The 20,820-nt window shown below is 36.9% G+C and overlaps 1 protein-coding gene across 4 annotated transcripts in view; it reads left to right on the top strand.

Annotated features, from left to right (window-relative positions):
• Window positions 1–941: 941 nt before the first annotated feature.
• ldb2a (LIM domain binding 2a) overlaps window positions 942–20,820 on the top strand; it is a 155,505-nt gene continuing 135,626 nt past the window's right edge. For all 4 annotated transcript variants that reach the window (XM_084719756.1, XM_084719755.1, XM_084719754.1 and 1 more), the window contains exon 1: window positions 942–1,214. In XM_084719756.1, coding sequence (XP_084575882.1) covers window positions 1,062–1,214 — 153 coding nt within the window. In that variant the 5' untranslated portion in view covers window positions 942–1,061. The remainder of the gene's footprint in view (window positions 1,215–20,820) is intronic.

Genomic DNA, 20,820 nt, shown 5'->3' with positions numbered 1-20,820 from the left:
AGTGGACCTGTGAAAACCTTGAAAAATGCATGTTAAAGCTACTGTAAGGAGTTTTTATAACATAAATTGTTTGATGCATCTGAACCCATTTGAACACTGACTTAACTAGAGCTGCAACAGCTAACTGATTATCAAATTAATTGCCAACTATTTTGATAATTGATTAATCAGTTTGGGCAATTTTTAAAACATCTGTAATTAAAAAAAATGTTGGTTCAGTAAAGCAAACATCTTTTGGGTTGTTGGCAAAACAAGATATTTAAGGACATCACCCTATACTTTCTGAGGCACTGAACAATATTTTTCATGATTTTCTGACATTTTATAGACCAAGCAACGATTTATGGATTAATCAAGAATAATCGGCAGTGAATTGACTATGAAAATAATCATTAGTTGCAGCCCTACACAAAAACTACCTTTGTAGGTTCAGGCAACAAAACAACTGAGACGGTTTAGATTTGTTGATAAAATATTCATCAGATTAATTGACAATGAACATAATCTTTGGTTGCATATGATCAAATTGTGATGGGCTGAAAATATAATGGTGATTATTCCAAGGATTCAGACATACATTCAGTGCACCTCTGCACTTTTCACACATTTCAAAACATCATGTGAATCCTGAATATTCATTATTTCTTTATGGTTACAGTATCACTACATGTAAACTGAAACATTACACTGAAAACACACAATGAAACACACGTTTACACACACACACATGCACACATGCACACGGAGGTCTTACTTGAACTTTGCAAGAGTGCAAAACTGAGTGTAGGTCTTGAGGGAACAGGAAACGACTTCCCTCCTCCCCCTTCAATTCTACTACCCCCCCTCTCCTCCCCTCCTCCCCTGTTCCTCCCCCTCCTCCGCTCCTCTCCTCCTCCCTCCTCCTCCTCCTCCTCCTCCTCCTCCAGCTCCACGCTATAGCAGCGAACTAGGCAGGCCAACTTGCAGAGTGCAGCTCAGCCTCGACAGCGGCTGCTTCCCACCGGGGGTCTTCTCTTCGGAGAGCATCGCGCTCCCATGTGCGCCGCCGCCGTGCCCGCTGGATGTTGAAACCCGGAGCCACCATGTCCAACCCGACCCACGACCCGTTCTACTCGTCTCCGTTCGGACCCTTCTACAGGAGACACTCGCCCTACATGGTCCAGCCCGAGTACCGGATCTACGAGATGAACAAGCGGCTGCAGGCGCGCACAGAGGTGAGCTGGAGCCGAGCGGAGCGGAGGGAACCGCGGGGCGGCACGGTCCCGTTCAGGCTGCGGTACCGGAGGGAGGGAAGCGGGGCTGTGGAGGAGGAGAGGAGGGGAGAGGAGGGATGTAGAGGGGAGAGAAAGAGGAGAGATGGGGCATAAAGGTCTGTCAATCAGGAGACGTGGATGTGATGCCAAAGTGCCAAACATTCCTGAGGTGAAAGTAAACAGGCTAGACTGCGCTGCAAGAAATACCAGCTGTCTCTGAAGTGTTTCAGCGCTAAAATCTGAAATTGAAGAGAGAACAGGATGAAATGTGGAGGGGATGCGTTCACGTGGCCAATTAGCTTGTTTAAAATTCATGACCCAAGTGTCACCTGGTCTGAGGTGAGTGATTCACCTGAACTAGGCTTCTGTTGTCATCGTAGAAATGAAAAATCAGGTGAAACTGCGCTGCGAACATATGAAATTAATCCAGTTTTTAACAGTTAACGCTGTTTTGTACTGTTATATATTAATACAGAAAGTTACAGGTAAACATTAAAACAGTGAGGAATATAAAGAATGGCTGATAGGTGTCTGAGAGAGCAGAAGTCTGACCAGGCTGCACAGACTGAGGGGAAAATCCAAATTCAGGTGAAACTGCACTGCAAACATGAAATCAATGAAAATTTCAACAGTTAACACTCTTTCTGCAGTTATATATTCATACAGAAAGTTAAATATAAACATATGAGTATTCAGGTCTAACCAAGCTGCACAGACTGAGGCAAATTCTAGAGCTGCAACCATTAATTGATTATTTTTCAATTATTAGATTAATTGCCAAATACTTTAATAAGTGAAAAAAAGTCAAAAGTCTCTCATTCCAGCTTCTTAAATGATAATATTTTCTGGTTTCTTTGACAGTAAACATGAATATCTTTGGGTTGTGGACAAAACAAAACATTTTAGGATGTCACCTTGGGCTTTTGGAAACACTGATTGACATTTTTTTTTAAATGTTTTTGCATTTTGTTATACATTAATACAGAAAGTTATATGTATACGTAACACAATAAGGAATATAAAGAAGCCTGCTCATGTTCATGTCTAACCAGGCTGCACAGACTGAGATAAATTATAACAAAGATTAAAATCAGGTGAAACTGCTCTGTAAATATAAAATTAATCCAAATTGTAAGATTTAATTTTTTTTTTTTACTTTTATGGGTCTATATTGACACAAAAAGTTATATGTTAACATAAGGAATATTAACAGAAATGCCTCACAGGTGTCTGAAAGAGTATTCAAGTCCAACCAGGCTGCAAAGGCTGAGGCAAACGCTGAAAACTCAAATTTAAGTGTGCAAAAGATGAAATGTGGAGGAGATGCGTTCATGTGGCCAAATAGCTGGTTTAAAATTCATGACCCAAGTGTCACCTGGTCCGAGGTCAGTGATCCACTTAAAGTAGGCTTCACTTTTTGTAATAAAACACTGCAGACATTTGAAATTAATCAAAATTGTTAGACTTAATAAGCAAGGGTTTGTAATAAGGAGTGGGGAAGTCAATTTGGCAACCCATTAGGCAAGAGGTGAAAAAGAATTAGATTAATTGTTTAAGTCATTTTTCCTTAAAATAGCAGAAAATGCCTGAGCCTCTCCAATGTGGAGACTTTCTTTTATTATCATATTAAACTGAATATCTTTGTCTTTTAGACTCACACAAAGAAACATTTAAAGACATCAACTTTGACTTTGAAAAATTTTGGTGGACATTTTTCATTATTTTCTGACATTTTAGGGACATCGCAACCCTAGATTAAACATGACAATTAACTTTAATCTTTGCGATTGTTTAATAACCGCTATTAAAATAATTTGTACAGTGGCGAGTAAAAATTGACTTTTGAGAAGAAGATTTCTGACCCACAACACTGAACCCTGCTTAACACTTTTTTGCACTGAGCCATGTTAATAAAGTTATATGTAAACATAACACAGACTGAGGTAAATTATAATAAAAATTCAAAAACAAGTGAAACTGCACTGCATACATATGAAATTAATCACAATTTACACAGTTAAATACCCATATTAATACAATAGAGTTCTATGTAGACATGGAATATTAAGAAACATGAATTAATCATTGTTATATATAAACATAACACAGTGAGGAATATAAGGAAGTGGCTGATGGGTGCCTGTAAGAGTGTTCAAGTCTAAGCAGGCTGCACAGACTGAGGCAAAGTAGCCTTTTCACGTGCATTTAATTCATTTGCATACATTTACATATCGCCTGGTTTTGACATATTTGCATATTGTGTTTGGTTGCTCCAAGACCGCAACAGCTGAAGCCAAACAAGCCCAACAAGACTGTAGAGAGTTTTGTCTGGTGAAGTGTTTGTTGTGTAACTGTTAAAGCAAAATAATGTGTCCCATGATTCATGATGCATCATTGCTCTGTCTGTCTGTGGATGCAGTTTTTTTTTTCTCAATGAAAGTGACCCTGTTGCAACATGAGACGATCATAATATAATTGCTGGAGGGTGAATTAATTTCACGTCAGCGTCCCGATGCTGTAACTCGGTTGGGCGCTCAGTGAGTGTGGCGTACAGTGTCATTCAGACTAAACCTTTGGTGATCCCGCTGTGAATTACTGTATATAAGCGAGCATCTGTCTTCAGCATCTGTTCTGTGAGCACCAATGTGTAAATCTGCAGATAAAAAGTTCATCCAACATGTCAGGTTCTCCTCGTGAGGCATCTTTAGGGGAATAGATAGCAGCAAAATGCAATAAAAAGCATCTTATAACAGCCTAATCATTCACAGTAACACTTTATAATAGCCATCATTATAAATGGTATATTTATAGTTAGTTAAGTTTTTTCACTTTTAACAAGCAATGAATGATAACTGATTATGTTTACTAATTATTAGTAATGAAATAATGTATGTTATTTCATCATTAGCTTGTGTAATATAAAATAATTACTTAACATGCTGTTGATGTTAATAATTAGCTTATAAACCATCTACAAACCTTATTTGAATGGCTGTTATAAAGTTGCGACTGATGATTAAAATACTTTATGTATGTAACACATGCACGTTACATTATGCAATTATGTATACATGAACTTATGCAACATACTTACTTTAACCCAAAGCATGATCTTTTCCTAAACCTACACAAGTTGTTTTGTTGGCGCAAGTTATTTTTTGTGTAGGGCTGCAACTAACTATTATTTGCATAGCCGATTAATCGGCCGATTATTCTCGAGTAATCGAATACTAGTTGTTTTGTCTATAAAATGTCAGAAAATGGTAAAATATGTTGATTATTGTTCCCCAAAGTGCAGGATGACGTCCTCAAATGTCTTGTTTTGTCCACGACTCAAACATATTCAGTTTACTGTCATAGAGGACTAAAGAAAACAGAAAATATTCACCTTTAAGAAGCTTTATTCCTTAAAAAGTACTCAAATCAATTAATTAATTCATTAATTGATTAATAATCGATTAATCGCTGCAGCTCTATTTTTGTGCCTTTTATTTGAAGGTCTGCCTGGACGTTGCATGTTTTTTATTGCACAGACCTGCACGTGCAAAACTGACACTTAGAGCTGTACCTACATGGTCATAGTCATCAACCTGCTGTATGTGACGAGCTGGGAGTGAGAATGTGTTGAGTCTCTGGATGGATGGATTCTCTGGATGGGTAAGGTTAGGGTTGCCATCTACTGATGATGATTGTCATGAAGTGTTACCGTCTGTCAGCAAATAGCAAAACATGCCATCACAAGACCCCAGAGTTCACAGTGACCTCTAAAAACTGTCCCTGCTTTGTCCAGCCTGCTGTCCAAAACCAAAAAAAACATTCACCGAACAATTTAGAAGCTGTAATGAGTGAATTTTGCCATTTTTACTTTAAAAATTACCCCAAAATTTATTGTTTTTTCAAAAAAAAAAAATCCTCTACCAACTGTCTTAAATACTTAATCAACTAATTGTTTCAGCCCCAAATATATGTATTTGTTTCAATAATGTAACTTTTGGTTGCTGTTGGAGGCTTTAAAGCTGAAATTTGAATGTTTTGGATGAATAAACCATGGTTAAATAATTTGATGTAGGGCTGGGCAATATATCAATATTATATGGATATCGTGATATCATGATATGTCATACCTGTTGTCTTTTTCTGGTTTTAAAGGCTGCATTACAGTAAAGTGATGTTATTTTCTGAACTCACCAGACTGTTGTAGCTGTTCTATTATTTTCGTTTGCCCACTTAGTCATTATATCCACATTTCTTGTGATTATTTACCAAAATCTCATTGTGTTAATATTTTGTGAAAGCACCAATAATCATCTGTAGAATATCTATATGGAGGTGTTTGGTTAAATTGTTATGATATTGGATTTTGTCCATGTTGCCCTGCTCTGTCTGTTGGGTAGGTTCATCTACAGCAGTGCATTATATTGTCATCATCATCATCATCATCATCATCATCATCATCATATGTTTGCACTCTTTTAGAATATACAGTATGTTATTTAAGAGAAGAAGGCAGAAAAGCCTAAAAATATGGAAATATTATGTATTAGCCATATCGCCCAGCCCTAATGAGCAGCATGATGCTGCTGATGTTCCTAAACAGGAACTTTAAACTTTAAGCAGACTGAGGCAATGTTGCTGAGATGCAAAATTCTCTGATTTCAGCGTAAATGTGCATGTTTTCTGGTGTCTTTACTTCTTTCTGACAGTGAACTGAATATCTTTGGCTTGTGAGTAAAACGAAACATTAATTGATTATTTGAGAAAATAATCAACCAATTAATTGACTATGAAAATAATCATCAGTTGCAGTCCCAATTATGACATGAGGCTAGATTTTGTCTTTTGGATTTATCAAGGTATTTGGCCCTCGCGTGCAGACTGATGCTCGCAAAGAGGAAGTTGCAACTTTAAGCAGACCAAGGCAACGTTGCTGAGATGCAACCGTCCGGTCTGATGCATTATTCATAAGGGGTGGTCCAAAATTATATTTAAAATTTACTTACAAATACATTTTTTTAAACAGTTGCCAATTAATTCTCTATCAATCCTCTAATCACGTAATCGACAAATTGTTTCAGTTTTAAATATTCTTTTTTTTTTTCAATAATGTAACTTCTGGTTGCTATTGGAAGCTTTAAGGCTGGAATTTGATCCCCACTGAGATGTTAAAAGAGGTTTCAGATACATACGCCATAATTAAAAGATTTGATGTGAAATTTTTGCAGCCATTTTTTTGTATTCTTGTTTTAAAGCTGAGTCCAGCTGAGTGACTGCAGCAGCAGCAGCAGCAGCATCAGCAGCAGCATCGTGCAGAACGATGCTGCTGACTTTCCCAAAGAGGAACTTGCAACTTTAAGCAGACCAAGGCAATGTTGCTGAGATGCAACGGCCCAGTCTGATGCATTATTCATACGGAGTGGTCCAAGCCCCAGTGGACCTCAACTCCCGTACCACACATACCCAGACACCGAGTGCAATCACCGCTCGCACACATACATGCACAGAGTCACACTCATGCACGCGCATACAGGGACATAACAGAACCTACGCATGTGTTAAAAACACAAACAAACATGCGATTGACATGGCTGAGTTTCATGATGCGAGCACACAAACACATCAGTTTAAACCATTACCTTCATCTCCTCAGACTAAATTATATAATTGGATAATAATATAATTAGTTTTTTGTTCCCGTTGGTGTTCCTAGTGTCTTCACTCTTCTCCTCGTCTTTCTTTCGTTCTTTCTTCGGCAGCAGGAGTGTATAATACGTCTCCTCTTTAGCGACGTGGTTATTGTTTGATTAGAATGCAGGTGGTGAATATAATGAGGAAGAAGTGGTGTCTTATAGCAGGAAATAAAATGCCTCGAGTTTTTGTGATTTGTTTGCATCCATTCCAGATGTGCCATACAGCTCAGTTCAGGCTTTTAACCAAATTATATAGCAATTATCCTCATGAATGCAGAAGTGTAGCCATCAATTTACACAAACCTATTGCATTTGGAAAATATTTGAAGCAGAAACAAAATAATACAGAGCTTCATATAGAATGTCTAATTGTCTCTCTAAGACAGAGAGGTGCACAAACACTGTGTGTGCTTCATGAAACAGACTAACTGAAGCTGTTTACTTGCTGTAAAGCGAGGTTAGCTGCTGGTCCCTTAATGATGATGCGTGCCTGAAGGGTCATTCCGCCGCTTCTTTTTATCACTGAGCCGCCGCCGCCGCGGCAGCTCAGTCCATCTCCTTGCAAGAGGACTTTAAAAGTCAGCTCACATTTAGAAACGAGGCCATGTCAGTATCGGTGCAGGGTCACGATGATGTTGTTACAAAAACAGGAAGTTTGGGATGTTTTCTTGCGCACAAAAAAATCTGGATTCCATTAGAAGAAAATAGCTGAATTGTCCTGCTGGATAGTTTCTTAAATATTTCATCAAGGTTTTGCTGCGAGCAGCTGTTGCAGATCCATATCCTTCTGTGTTTGATAGAAAACTGCTGGCAGTGAACGAACGCTTCAAGTATCAGTTTGACTAACTCAGTTATATTACAATGTTAACCCTCGTGATCTGTTGACTTTGGCTTTACTTCCTCATTGTTTTGGATCCCACAGACCCCACTGCTGTCTGGGTTTGTGCTTGCTGGCAGGCCGTCACAGCAAAATGCTCAAAGCCTTGTTGTTACACCAAATAAAGTAGCATTTTTGTATTTTTTATAGGTTATATGGCCTATGCATGAACTACTGTAGTATCATTTTGTTTGCCTTACATAAAAATGTACAGTATGTTCTACAGAGAGACATCACTCTTGCCTCCCTGTTACATGTCTGATGGACAAACTATTACAAAACTCTAGTAACAGAAGTACAAATAGACTTACTTGTGAGGATGCATGATATATCAGGCCAATAAATTATATGTCAGATCAGGAGAAATTTATACTATTATGTATTATTCTGACAATGAAATTTTAGCTGGTAAATAGAGCCAGTAATACAAAGTTAAATTGCTTTCATTGACTTAACAAGTGCCTGCTACACAATAGGGCTGGCACAATACACTTATTTTTCCAAGTTGATACTATCACGATACTTGTGTGCCAAAGATATCAGAGTTTTGTTGGGAGTTTTGTTTGCTTTTTAAACACTAGATCATGTGGAAAAGTTGAATCATACACGTCTAGAGGTGAAGTAAGCTGCTTCATTTAGCTGTTGCTGAGTTAACAGTGTCAGCAGCAATTAGTTCATTTCCACAGAGCAGGCCTGAATGTCTGAGCAGACATGTTGTTTTATGTTAAACGTGACGTAAAATGGACCCATTTGTTTAGATAATATTACTGTGATCATGATGCTAATTTCCGTTAGCAGCTTAATGGGAATTCCTATTATATGTTAGCATCGAGCTTACAAACTAAGCACGCTGTTCACGCTGAGGTTGCACTGCAAAAAAAAAATCAGACCTGTATCTGATTAAATTCCACGTGATTTGTTCTGCTCACGCTGTCATGAAAAAATCAAATCTGAGTCACGTGCAGTTTGAGAAAAAAAATCTGATTTAGGCAGCTTTTGTCTTGCAGAGTGAAGGTAGCCTTATTCTGCAGATAAAACTTTGTCTGCAGGCTAAGCAACCACAGGCTTTTGTTTTGATAAAAACATTAACATTTATTATGTATTTAATATATTGACATATCTGATTTAAGTCAAAGTATTTAATTAGAGTTTTTCTTTTAATTCATTCAAAATGCTCTAATAACATTTTTTTTTTTAAATCACTGTACTTGAAAAAATAAATGTGAAGAGTTAGAACCTTTCTTTGTTTTTGTAATAGTGATGTCAGGTCAGACCTGTGGAATATTAAACCAACCAACTTTTCTCACCACATCTGAGCATTTCTTACCCTCAGATGTGTGCAAACTACAGGTTATATCAACTTAAAAAAACACAAATGATTGTTTAGCTTTTCTTACCTTCTCAATTATTATCAACAACAAAAACATATAAAGAGCATATAAAAAGTCACATTTAACATTTTCTTTTACAGCGGACACATAAATGATGCAGAAATCTTTCTCAATGAATTAGGAAATTCATGACTTTTCAAGCTGATTAAACAATGTTGAAGTGTGTTTTTTTGAGCTGATTAAGAGAGCACAGATCCCCAAACAGAACATTAGAGTTTTTAGACTATATTTCTGATTATGAGCAGGGGCCTCTATTGTTTTTGTCTTGTTGTTGTAGAGGAAAAAAAGTAAATCAAACTGATTCAAAGAAAATATAATGTGGAGCTCTCCTGTTGGATTTGAGTGTGAAGGGACGTTAAAGCCATTCTTTGACTGGATTTGTTGCTATATTTTGTTGATCCAGTCAAAATGATTTCAAGCTCCCAAATAGCAGTCTTGTCAGAACTATCACCCAAGTAAAGACGCTTAATATGGTGAAAGGACAGCCATTGTTAAGGGTAAGAATAGCTGCGAGCGTACTTAACATCGTGCTCGCTGGCAGGCCGTCATAGCAAAAATGACTCACTATAGTTTGCATTCCCGCCGCTCTGAGTAGAACGGAGGGAACTGACTAAGCCTCAGTATGACACCACCTTTTAGGAAAGTGTTGAAGGAGCCGACTGAAGTCACTCCTCTGTTAGAAAGTCTTCCATTTGTCTTATTCATGAGTGTGCTTTTTGAATTTGCTTGGCTGGTGGTGCAACTGCCGCTCACACTGGCAGGCGCAGGACTCAAGGACTTGACACTTGGAGGAGACTTACCCCCAGAGGAGGAAGTTATAGTCTGCACGAGTTTAAGTGACATCTATAGCAAAAGCTTTATGCAGTTAATCCTCTGGGAGTGAAATAACACGCTGTTAGAATTAGACGGAGGCATGTTATCCTGTTTTAATCGTTTGATTTCTTACATGCGGTATTGTTGCATGGACAGGAACTTTTTCTGGACAATGTTTGCAGCGTGTTTTATCTCATGGATCATTTTAAAAATCAGAAAAATTAATGTTCAAAGGAGAAGTGCATTAGAGAGGTTTTTTTATGGTGTTTTGTAGTTTACTTTTTAGTGAACACATTATTTCATCTATATGTCTGTTTCCTTCAACCTCCAGAATGAAAAAACATGAAGGTGTTTGCTTTTAGCTATGAGGTGTACGTGTAGGTGGAGAGAGCTACAGTGTAGTCTAAGGCTGCAACTAATGATCGTTTAATTTATCTATTTATCCGTTGATTACTTTCTCAATTAATCAATTAATCAGTTAAAATGTGAGAAAAATAGTTCAAATCATTGTCTTCAAATGTCTTATTTTGTTTGAGTTTTCTGGCTTATAAGAGGAATAGACTTTATTAATTTTTTCACACCATTGTTAATTATTGTATTCACTTGCAGGCCTGTATACACACATACACATGCAATGTGTGGGAGAGGTTATGGTAGAGTGATGGATGCTGCCTAGAATCAGGTGTCCTGAGTTGCTGGAGGGTTTGATGCCTTGCACTTTTAGTCTGAGCCGGACTTAAACCAGCCACCCTCTGGTCCCCAAGCCAAGTGTTTTTGCATGCTGAGCTTCTGCTGCCCTAAAATAAAGCAGGGAAAAAGCTGTAAATCGTCACTTTGGAGAGATAGCAAAAGTAATTTGGCCTTAAAAGATCTCAGAAAATAATTGATTGATTATCCAAGTAGTTGCCAAATGATTTCCAAAAAATCGACTCATCAAATAATCAACTAATCATTTCAGTGTCACTGTAGTGATGGTAATATTAGGGCTGCAACTAATCATTATTGTTCTTGATCTCCAGATTATTTTCTCCATGACACATTTCATTGCTAAAGGTCACAATCTCCTGAAGCCTGTTTTGTCCCACAAACCCTCCAAAACCTAAAGATATTCAGTTGCAATCATATAAGAGAGGACAGAGAAACAAAAGAGACAAGCTGTAAATCCTCATTTTGGTGAAGCGGGAACAAGAAAATGTTGTTTAAAAAAAAAATGAAATAGGTGATTAATTGATTATCAAAGTAGTTGCTGAATAATTTTTTGAAAACTGAATCATCAATCAACTAATCCTTTTATCTTTACAGTAACAACGGCGATATCAGGGCTATAACTGATGATTATTTTAATTAATCTGCTAATCATTTTCTCCATGAATTGTTTCATTGTGAAAGATCACAATTTTTCACAAAGACAAGTTGACGTCTTTAAATCCAGCTCGTCCTCACCAGAAAAACAGGAGTATAGTCTGTACAAGCAGCTTTATACAAACTATATTTACATTTATTGTAAGGCACTGACCTCTAATGGCCGTAGTAGTTATGACTGGAAGACTGTCGAGTGAGAAAGTGTGTGTAGGGAGGACGTTAGTGGTGGATTCCAGGAGACCAGGGTTCATGTCCCAAGTGAAACTAAAAGTTTTAAGTTACTTAAGTATGTTTATGTACATGACTTCTGCAGGTGTGTGAGAAAATATCATTGCTCTTGAGTGTCACAGTTTTATGTCTTTGATACTGTTTTGATTCTCAAAAACACTGTATCATGATATTGTGATAGATGCAAAGATTCATGGCAGTGGTTCATTTTAAACCCATGATCAGACCATAGCATTGTTGTTATTTATTTTCATTGTTGCATAAAAAGTAGACTTTTCTACCTCAGATTTTCTGCATGTGTTGGTTTGTTCTTTATAAAATAAAAACACAATATATTGAATCATAACCGCTGAATCGTGATAATATACAGTCCAAAAATTATTTTTAGTTCTTGTTGAGAGAACAAAATAAAAAAACACAAAAAAACAACAGTGCATATATGGATATTTTTTTAAAATAACTAAACTTGAATTAATTCATGGTATGCATGTACACAAAAGTACCAACTGTGCAGGTAGTACACAAACATGCATATCCATATATACTTTAGCAAAAATTTGTATGCATGCAGATACAGGCACATACCTGCAAATGTTACACAGACAATTAAATCCATATACATTGCCTGCACACATCTATATGTGTGTATATTCTGATTCTATCCATTAGCCTAAACTATCACATAAATTGCTTTTAGTTACATGCTGTAAAGAGAGAAGTGTCACAGGTAACACATGAAGCTTATTTTAATTTTAAATGTTGAATGGTGCCGACCAATCAAAAACGCTGGCACAAATTCCTGTGTGTGAAAAAGTTTAAATAAAAAGAATGAATTCCTTCTTTTAGGGGAGAAGAATATTTGTTTCACGGTTAGAGCGTGATGTTTTCTAGGTGGCTCGGTTTAGCAAAATGTGTCCATTAAAAGTCATTAATACCTGTTAATGGTATTATTAACAGCTTTGTTATTTAAGACAGAGAGAAAAAAACTGCATTGGAATGGTATCCATATCGGAAGATGATCAATATTGTAGTATTGATATTGGACAGGCAAAAGTAATATCGAGCCATCCCTAGACATGTTGTTAAATCTCTTGAAAAATACTTAGTTTGGTTTCTAATAATGTGAAGAAAAGCTCCAGTTTTTTTGCAAGGAAGCAGCTGGAATCATCATCAATATCAGCATTTGTCAAAATAGTTGCCAAGTTGTTTTGTTCAATCGACTGATCAGTTAATAAACTACAATATTTGAGCTTTATTTAAAGTGATGATCATGTCTCTCCATTTGTAGTATGAAACACTGGTGTTTTACCTGATTTCTGTGTTCAAATTCCATCCTAGATTGACATGTCGAATACAACCTCATCTTGCATTTCTGCCCGTTAACAAAACAAATAGTTTAATATTTAGGTGAAACTCCTCCCTCAAAACACTCTGAAGGACTATTTCCTGTAACAACCTCTTCACCTGCCATGCACTCAAAAGCACACGTGGAAATAAGAAAGAATAAAACCTAACGACACAATAAGTCGTGTGTGTTTGTCTGGGATCGGCGCTCACCTTTGAACTGATAACTGTGCTGGAGCTTAAACAGTCCTGCTCCTGTGATGACACGGGGTCTGTTTCTATCCCAACCTTATTACCTGCTCCATTCATACTTATTACCTGCCCGGCTGTATTTCTGCACCGGGCTGACTGCTATCCCATTACCTTCATTTTACACAATGTGAACCCGCTGTGACCTGGCAATCTAAACAGGCTTTGATGTGGATTTGATGCTATGCATACGCTGTGACCACATTGTTTCTGTGCTGTCGCTCGGGGGGCACTGGCCTCGCCGTACTGAGGCAGCTGCGATGATTTGTGGGGGAATTTGACACTTAAGCGTATGCAAATGAGGCAGCGGATTAACATTCAGAGGAGGAGCCTGGTCGACCTCAGCCGGTGTAAGGCCATTAGCATAGAAGACATTAATATTCAGCAGAAGAGAGCGGGGACACAAAATAACACTGTAAGTAAAACTACAACACAGAGGGTGAAACAGAAGGAAAACAAAAGCATTTTAATGGAGGCTCTATAATAATACCCACAGGGCTGCGTTCACAAACCTCTCTGCTGCTGCTGCTGACAGTGGGTCTAATGGTCACACTCTTCCTCAGCGGATAGACATGCAATCAGCAGCAGTGATTGGCAGGCCATTCATTGGATTCTTGTGTCTATTGCACATAGTTAGTCTCATTCTCATTATTCAAATGGGCCCACAGACCTGACTCATTGGCTCGACCGTGGAACTGGAAGAACTGGAGTGTTCATTATGGCAAAATCCCTTGTTCCTGTCAGAGGCAAAGTGGATCTGTTCCCATCAGCACGATGTGTCAGATTGACATGAATAGGCTTATGATGTGGAGGTCAAGTTGGCACTGAGCTGCAAGGTTCACAGAGAGGGATTAAAGATGAGCCACCGGAGACGGCGCAGCACGAGATCTCTTCTAGTGTCAATCTCAAGTTTTCTGATTTTAGAATATTTACAATGGTGTGAATTAGAACTGGGGGATATAAAGATATTGTATCAAATCTGAGATATGAGACTAGATATCGTCCTAAATTTTGTATGTTGTGATAAGTGGAATAAGTGTTGTCTTTTCCTGGTGTTAGGGCTTTTATTACATGAAACGTTAATTTTTTATGAACTTCCCACATTATTTTATCTGTTCTGTTGTTTGCCTTCAATCACTTAGTCATTATATCCACATGATTGATAATTATTTATCAAAAATCTCATTGTCTTCATATTTTGCGAAAGCACCAATAGTTACCCCTGCAGTAATGTCACGATATCAATAAATATCAACATTGAGGTGTTTGGTCAAAAATATTGTGATATTTGATTTTGTCCATGTTGCCCAGCCCTACTATAAATTCATCACCATTTTAAAATATTAATTTAATCTGAATTATTGGTTAGTCTGAAGATTATGTGTTTTTTATTTTTCTATGATTTGCAATCTTTGCAGCTGTATTGCAGGTTGTAACTCTGTATTTTTAAAGGCGCTACACACACAGAAAAATAAAGGTGCTAACTGGAACCAAAAATGTTTCTTTGGAGTGATGCCATTCAAGAAGCATTTCTAGTTCCACAAAGACCCTTTTATCAAGACGTTCTTTAAAGAAGAACAGTCACCTTAAATGGTAGCACCATAATTAAATGGTGCTGCAAAGAACTTTCGCAAAAACTGTATTCTTTAAAGAACCATTTTTATGACACTTCTTTGTGGACCTTCACTGGTTCACCGGTTCTTTAAAAATGTTTAAAAAATTCTTTGAACACGTTAAATTAAATTATTATGGCTACGTTGAAAGACCAGTAGACAAGTAGAAGAACATAGTTTATTCTTCAGGTGAAGGCCTCATTGCATGAGTGAAACAGTGTCAGTAAAAAATCAAAAATACAAGTCTCTTTCAAAAACACTCCAAGACACACTGCGAGGTTTTGTATAGACTTAAAATGCCTTTATTTTATGAGGCAAAAAGGTTAAATCAGGGTCAGTCCAGTATAACTTGTAATAAAGGATTTTAATTCCATACAAACCTTACAGTGTGCCTTGGAGTAGTTTTGAAAGAGACTTGACTGCGCTTCCACCTTATTGTCTACATAAACATAGTTGTCTGCAATTTGTTAACAATCGTATGCATACATGATTAATTCATACAGTCAGATTCAGTCTCTGCATTTAACCTAGTCTAGTATTAGGAGTGGTGGAGAACCACTGTGCAGCACTCAGGGACCAAATCCAGTTTAAAGCCAGAGTTCTGATGGTGGAGGGAACCAGAGCACACCCACACAAGCATGTGGACAACATGCAGACTCCACACAGAAAGGCAGGGCAAACCAGGACTCAAACCCAGAACTTTGCTGCTTGCTGTGAGGCCAAAGTGAAAATCACTGCTCCACGGTTCGTTCAATTAAAGACAAGTGAGGTGTCTGAAATATCAGCCTCAGAGAGGCACAAAGTCTGTCCAATTGCCAAACACAAAATCAATCACAATGAGGGGGAACGTAGAGCCCTAAAAGCTTAAAATAACTTGTGGATCCAAACGAAAAGTCGAGAAACACTGAATGCATTTGCACGCTGCAGTATGGACACATTTCACATGCGTTCATTGTGATTCAAAACATGAAAGCTTCACAGCAGCCAGGTTTCTGCAGGTGTCAAGGTAAAAAGACATTTTTAACACCATGTACCACCACTGAAGAAAAAAATGAGGAATCTTTAGTACTTAAAAGAAACACAAAGTACATGAAGAACCATCTGCTTAATAAAGAGGTTCTTCTACTTCCAATGGCTCTTTGTAGAAGCAGAGAACCTTCTGAAGAACCTTTTAAGAACCATTACTTTACTGAGAGTAGAAATAGAAATAAAGTATATTATTATTATTATTATTATTACGAATATTATTATTATTATTATCTGAATTAGTCCTAAAAATAGTGAAAAAAGACAATTTTTTGATGAAGTGTTTGTTTTGTGCGGCCAACAGTCCAAAGATATCTTGTTAATTGTCAGGTTGGAACTGGCACATTTTGAAGCAAAAGTGATTTAAACAATGAATTATTATTTTGATTTAAAAAAAACAAAAACATACATTGTTCCAAATTAATAGATGATCAACTAATCCATAAATCGCTAATTCTTTTATCTCCACAAGATATTTGTCCTAGCAAGTGAAGAGTTAATTTGCAAAAACACATGAAAGCAATTTTCAAAATGAAAAACACTAGTTAGACTGAGATTCACCGGTGCGCATGAAAAAAGACTCAATGATTTTGGAAACTAAATCGAAATGCAGAGATTTGTTTTTGCAAATGAACCCTTCAAGTATTTTCAAGAAATGTTTACTGTTTAACACAAAAAAGGCCCAAAGATTTTTTTTTAAAATGGATCTATTTGATCAGAGCAAATCCCAAACTGAGGATGTAAAAGAGACGATCGTATTTATTGTTTATTTAACTGGACCCCCGTTTGATTCTTAGTCGCTGATCTTCCTCAGATCTTCACATAAATCATTAATACAATCATGAAAGCGAAAGAAAAAAATAAAATAGATAATGCCACAAAATATCAATAAAATAAATAAATGGTTTAATTTATCCCATAAAGTAGAAACAAATTAAAAGAAAAGACTGCACCAAACTCTTTTCACTGGAGCGTTTTCTTAACTGAAAGCTCTGCACTTATTTGTATATGTATTTTTAAGTGTATGTGCACATGGATGTCCTAGTTTATTTGCACATTTTCCTCTTTTATGTCATTTCATGTAAAGCACTCTCTATTTTTAATTCTCTACTTTTGTTCAGATAAAACAAATCATTTAACGGCATCATCCTGGGCATCAGGACATCTTGAAGTATTTTCTGACTACAGATCAAATGAGTAGATGATCTATAAAAAGTAAGTAAATGTGCAGATACTTTGCATTTCTCCTGTCTTGATTATAAAGCATCAAAGTCCAGCCGGGTAAGCAAATGTGACTGTGCTGTGTGCAGTTTATTATCTCATCACAGCATCGCACCATCTTATTTAAAACTTTTCATACTTTTCCTCCATAAAGTGCGTAAAACAAAACTTCCGCCCGACTGAGAAACATCCCAGCGCTTTTCAAGAACTGCGGGACTTAAACCTTGTGTAAATACTCGGTGACAGAGACATTTCTTGCAGTGTTTGCGTGTGAAAGTGCCCGAGAGTAATTACCAGGAAGGTGTTGAACATCACAGTGGCCTTATCTGAACCATTACTGTTGGATTTATCTACCATCTGGGAAAACAAGCCACTGTAGGTATCACTGAAAGGGCTTTGCGTGTGTCACGACTGAGTTTTAATCTTTTTCTTTAATGATGTGAAAAAGTAACAAAAGTCTTTCAAATCAATTACTGAAACACGTGAAATATATTATAAGTGCGGTCAAGGGACGTTCAGATGTAAGTGTTTGTTTTCAGTTTAAACCAGCCTCACTCACACAGTTGATTTATTAATGTGGTTACAAGATATAATTATTGATTATACAGTGTTGATTTAAACATTGGATTAAATTATGAAATCCATTTAAATCAGAGATCATAATTTATGCTCCCTGCTACTCTCTAAATAACACAACAAACACAACAGAGGTGAATAATTCCTGAAAAGTCTATAGCATTTGTTATTGACTTGGCCAGGACTAACTAAGCAGCATTATTATTTATTTCTCTATCAACTGAGTCTCGAATATGTGTTGTTATTATGATTCATAGACTTATTGACAATGAACAGACATCTGCTTTTGTGGACCTGTAAAACACTGCTCGGAGCTCTTACATTAAAAACAAAAACATTTTATATTTTCATAATGCTGCCAGTCAGTGAAAGGACTGAATCACATTAGCCTCTGCCTGCATCCCCCTCGCCAAATTAAAGAATAATACCACTAAAAGGTGAGCGGACAGGCTGATAGTTGTGAAAAGAAGGCAAAAAGTAGCCTCATCCTTAGAAAACTCTGGTCATTAGTTAACTTAGCTGAATGCATTTTGCCTCTTTGTCATTTCATTTGCTGTAAAGCTGCTCTTTGGTGTGAAATCACTGAAGAGAGACAGAAAGGACAAAATTGTACATTACATGCAGTTTTCATGTTTTGAGGCAAATTCAGTCAAACAACTGCATATTCTTCACAGGTTAACATACAACAGTTAAACACTATCCCAAATTATAGGTGACAGTAATTAATGTCTATACAGACCACAGTGATCAATATTTAGATACCTTTATTAAGTTGATTGATGGGAAGAAGTTATGATATTATTGATGGAAATTGGTTGCAAGCACACATTGTATTTGTTTTAGAGGAAGAAAACACAGTTGGATTTTATATAAGAACACAAAAACATGGATTTTTGTAGCATATATCTTTAAATAGGTGCACAATTATGACCACTGATGTGATCCAAAATGGTTAAAAAGACATTTTCTTTCATTCATCTCAGCTTTAAAAGGTGACGATATGTCAGTGTTGTGTTCACTGCTTGCTCACTGCTGCCCCCACATGGTCAAAAAAGGCACTGTAGGTTTAATCTTATCAATCTGTTAATAAATAAAAGGTAGATCATGGGTTATAGACCTGAAAACAGACCCAACTAGAAGAGTACACTTAGTCGAGATGGTTCAGCTGGTGAAGCACCTACTGCAATGCCACCACAGCTGCCAGGCACAACCAGCGGAGACCAGTTCTGCAAACATTAACATGACCCCCTCGTACGTTGTCCAAACCTGAACCAAGATTTCAAACTGAGGAAGTTGTCGATCACTGGCGGCCCCTTGTGGATGGTTGAGAAGGTTGAATTACTGCCTCACAGTTGTTTGTCTCCACCAACTAGTCAAGCTACAGTTTACATCCATGTCTGTCCAGACTCATATAACGTCTGAAGTGAAGACTTTAAAGGACTTTAACATGAAAATTAAAAAAAAAAAAAAATTAATTAAAAAAAAATAAATGTATATATATATGTATATATGTATATATATGGGGTGAACACTCTACCAACTGAGCTCCCAGGTCCCCCCTTTAATATGCAACTTACCACTATATTGACCTGTAACTTTGAAGGAATTTAATAAACAGTATTAAGTCTGAGTGAGCATTTCTGAAGAAATTCACTGAAGCCATTCTCAAGATACTGCATTCACAAAAGCAGGATGACCATTTCAAAACCAATTTTAAATGTTTTTTGCAAAATTTTGAATCAGAGATGTCCTTCAGCATACAGTCATGAATGTGTACAAAAAATTGTAGGCCTGTTTGTCCAGTAGTATTTGAGTTTAGCTGCAGACAAGCTGCAGGTCCAGCGATCACACACTCACTCACGCACACATGGAAATGATTACATGATCCCCCCTCCCGGCTTACACCTGACGGAGATAACAAAACAGGCAATAACTATGAAAAGAGGGATTAAACATATGAAACAAAACGTTACAAATTATGTTAAAACCACAACCCATATCTCAGGAAGCAAGCAAGTATTCATGTTTTGTTCAGAAGTTTCACAGCTGTGGGCATAAAAGACATTATAAATGTTTTTCTGGAGTGTCTTGGCTTCCTTAACCCGTCACTCTGCATTCTTTTAGACTGTTAAAAACATAAAACGGGGTGACCTTCAAACTAAGTATGGTTTGAACACTTCTTCTGGTTCTTTCCTCAAAAACCTTTTCTAGTGAATGAATGAGTCAAATCTATTACAGAACCAGCCTTGAGAAATCAAATATTTAAATCAAATCTGACATTCATTTTGGTTATAAGCTCTGTGTTTCCCCCCAGTGTCAAAGCAATGGAGTTATATATGTGGCTTATCAATGCAGAATTTGTAGAGTGCAGATCAAGGTTCTGTCATTTTGTGAGGTTTCATTCATTAAAATCAAATACATATTTAGGTTTATTGTTGTATTTAAAAAGCTTTCTGTCTTGGTTTTCTAACCAAGATATCCGTGGGGTAATCATATTTTTATATGATTTAAAATTTGTATAATTCCTTTAGAGTTTTAAGACAAAATGTAAATTAAGAGATGGCAAACACATCTACTATCCAACAACAACATTAAAGGCATAGTTCGCCTACAGTAGATGCAGTAGAAGCAGAGGGGGGCACCAGCACTGAAGCAAAGTAAAATACTGCTGTGGACAGGGTCAACAACAAAATGTATTTTAGCCACTTAAAAAAGGTCCACCTAAAACAAAACAAAACAAAACAAAAATCACTACTTTACCCTGCCATCAGACAACCTTTTCAGATGGAAAACTGTTTTTATGCCAGCTAAATATGGCTTTCTCCAAACCAAACTCCATAGGCAAAATCAGTAATTTTACTTTGCAAAACACAGAAGTTGCTGGTTTATTATTGCCGCGATCTGTTAGTTTCTTTGTGTTATGATGTCACTTTGGTGTTTTAAAAGGATAGTTTGGATTCGCCAAGGTCGCCCAATAATACAAACAAACTAACAGATCAAGGCATTAATAAACCAGCAATTCCTGTGTTCTACAAAGTAAAATGACTGATTTTGCCTATGGAGTTTGGTTGGATTGATATGAGCAGTATTTGGCTTATATAACAGTGGTTTTCCCATCCATGAAAAGTCTATCTGAGGCAAGGTAGAGCTCTGAGAATATTCTTAATATAGCATACACTT

This window comes from Lutjanus erythropterus, chromosome 5 (genome assembly GCF_056507025.1).
Source record: "Lutjanus erythropterus isolate fLutEry1 chromosome 5, fLutEry1.hap2, whole genome shotgun sequence".
NCBI classification, from domain to species: Eukaryota; Metazoa; Chordata; class Actinopteri; order Lutjaniformes; family Lutjanidae; genus Lutjanus; species Lutjanus erythropterus.
Note: the sequence above shows the minus strand (reverse complement) of the source record. Positions and strands in the feature narration are given on the sequence as shown.